This window comes from Semicossyphus pulcher, unplaced genomic scaffold (assembly GCF_022749685.1).
Source record: "Semicossyphus pulcher isolate SPU_LCO1_2020_fin unplaced genomic scaffold, fSemPul1.0.p SCAF_23, whole genome shotgun sequence".
Lineage (NCBI taxonomy): Eukaryota > Metazoa > Chordata > Actinopteri > Labriformes > Labridae > Semicossyphus > Semicossyphus pulcher.
In genome coordinates, this window is record NW_027211697.1 from 4,282,665 (window position 1) to 4,285,481 (window position 2,817).

At 47.5% G+C, this 2,817-nt stretch overlaps 1 protein-coding gene across 1 annotated transcript; it reads left to right on the top strand.

Moving 5' to 3' along the window:
- The first annotated feature begins 289 nt into the window (after nt 1-289).
- LOC138603203 (uncharacterized) lies at nt 290-1,290 on the top strand. Its single transcript, XM_069674906.1, has 2 exons — nt 290-878; nt 953-1,290. The coding sequence occupies exons 1-2, from the start codon at nt 290-292 to the stop codon at nt 1,288-1,290; spliced, it is 927 nt and encodes a 308-aa protein (XP_069531007.1).
- Nucleotides 1,291-2,817: the final 1,527 nt, after the last annotated feature.

Consider the following 2,817-nt stretch of genomic DNA (forward strand, 5'->3'; position numbering starts at 1 on the left):
CCAAAAACACCACCCAAATCCAACACACACATTGATGTGATCGGTAGCCTGTGCATTAAGACATCATGGCATTTGGCCAAACTTAACAGCGCATGCACAAGCTACACACAAAACACCGAATATTCAGCCAGGTGGATTAAATGAAGCATACACCAGAGACTCAGAGTTTCTATTTGACACAAAACATTTAATTGTCCAGGTGCTTCAGACAAATTGTTTTAATTAAAGTGTGGAAAGTAACACAGTATCCTTATTGTTGTAGATGGACAGAGAGCCAGTACACGGTATGATGAATCCCCATGTGCCAGTCCTTGCTGTGTTCTTTGATGGTCAGGACCTCATAGCTGACTACAGGCTTTCCCGGCAGTCTGTGGAGGCCTTATTGAGGATCCTGCCATCAAAGCACACACAAAGCTGGTCACATGAGGTGCATGTCCTGATTACCGTGTACTGGCTGGCACACGGCCTATCGTACAGTGTGGTGTCCCGGGCCTTTCATGTTCCCAAGTCTACAGTCTGCAGACTGGTGCACAGAGGAGTGGAGAAGATTGCCGCCCTTCGCCAGGAGGTCATCAGGTTGCCCACTGCTGGAGACCTGGATGAGGTTGGCCAAGCATTTGCACGGCTGGCCAACAGTCCAGTGTTCTCCAGATGTGTGGGCTCCATTGATGGTTGCCATGTACGTATCAAGACCCCCCCAGGACCCAGTGGCCAGGATTACCTCAATCGAAAGCTCTTCCCATCCATACAACTGCAGGCAGTATGTGATGGGAAGGGCCTCTTCATTAACACGTATGTGGGGTTTCCTGGCTCCGTCTATGACACCAGAGTCTTGAAGAGCAGCAGGATCTACAGAGAGGCTCTGTATCCTCCCCCAGGTAAGAGTCATATCTTTCTCATACTCCCATATTAATCAAAAACATATTACATTTTGTTTTCTTTCTCTCCGTAGGGTACTTTATTGTGGGTGATGGTGGCTACCCCTGCACTGAGACACCTGTGGCCATCATCACCCCATACAGAGAACCACTGCAGGGGAGGGTGCAGAGCCAGTTCAACTACCATCATGCCAAGGCCCGTTGTATTATAGAGCGGGCATTCGGCATGTTGAAGACCCGTTGGAGATCACTGTTCTTCAAGGCTCTGGAGGTCGACCACACCTTTGTCCCCTCAGTCATCACCGCCTGTGCAGTGCTGCATAATATCTGCCTCACAGCGGGGGGCAGGCAGAGGTTGATGGCCCATCATCTGTGGTGCCGCCACAACTTGTGCCAGGCTATTGTAGCGTAAATCGGTCGATTAATTGTTTAATAATTAATTAAACTCGTCATAGAATGCCTGCACTCTGTATTGACGAGAAGTTAACTTTAAAGTTAATTAAAAGACTTAACCTATCATAGGTATTTAACGAGGCACCACCCAATTTTGACAAAACAGGGAAAACATATAATTAGTTACCTAATTATTTTAATTCAGTCTCATAAATTGAAGGTTGCTACAGTTTAGAATTGAGTTCGTTTCGCGGTGTACAGAGGCTTAGTACTTCACACACACAAAGACACTTGAATCAGTACTTTATAAATGAAGAATTTATCGACTAATACTACTAAACATACATGAGATAACTAAATATGGTGATGAACGTGAAACGATTAATAACAGGATGAATATGATGAAAGATGGATTGAAACCTGTTCAAAGGAGTGAAGTGTAGCAGCTGAGATATTAGGAGGTATATCGCCCAAAGCCTTATGCTAACCTTCCGAACAAATCTGTGACTAAAGCATCAACCCCAATATACAGTAAAGTTAGACCTACTCGGAGGGTGAGGAGGGTCAACCGCGTTGCAGATGAGGCGTGTGGAGAGCGTCAGGTCGGAGTGGTTCGAAGCTTCTGATGCCGGGGCTTGTACCCAGGTTTCCTCGGAGCGGCGCCGCACGGCCGATTCGGTCTCTCTTAATGATGACATGCCGGTCAGTCCCGCGTTGCGGCCTGACCCGAATGGAGGCTGAATGCGTCTTCTGGACTCGGGACTGAGATTTTGTCCAAGCACCGGGGCTTGAGCACCGGGAGAACTAGAGTCTGTATTTTGAGCAGTCAGATCTAATGCTGGAGCAATATGGACCTGCGAGGTCTTCAGCACGGCAGAGAGCACGCAGGTTCTGGGCCTACTCACGGGCAAAACTTAAAAAGGGGAAAGGGAAGAAGTTACGGAGGAAGGGGGAGGCGGAGGCGCTCGTCAGCGGCCGGGACGCAGGGTGTAGCACAAGAAGGGAAGAAGCAAGAGGACGAGATGACATCCTTCATCTGGTGTCTGTGGAATGTTGGTCCTGCAGACGAAGAGTTATAAAGTTTCCCCTGTGGACACCCTCTTTAATTTATTGGTCCCCAGAACAGAGCTAATGGCTTAGCTCTCTTCCTGGTGGGGTCAAATGACCAGGTCAGGCCTGGATCAGGCCTATCCTGATACCACGCTACAGTCCCCCCCTTCGCACTGACGTAACCTTCTGGATCGTCTGTGCGAAGTAAGGCGTGGTGGTTGCCAGGTGAGGTACGTAGGTGGTCATAACAATGCGTTTACCTGTACACAGAGTTGATGCATCCCCCCCCCCCCTTATTCTATACCTGAACTTGAAATTGTGGAATCTAGAGAGATTATCTTTGCTATCTTGTCCAAATGAAGACCTATTTGGGACTATTTGCGAAGTTTAAAAAAATAATTTAAATGTGGGTTAAAACTGAGAAGAGACAAAAAAAAAAAACTTGTAAGCATACCTCGATATGCTACAACACTACAGTAGGTTCTAGGCTATCTAC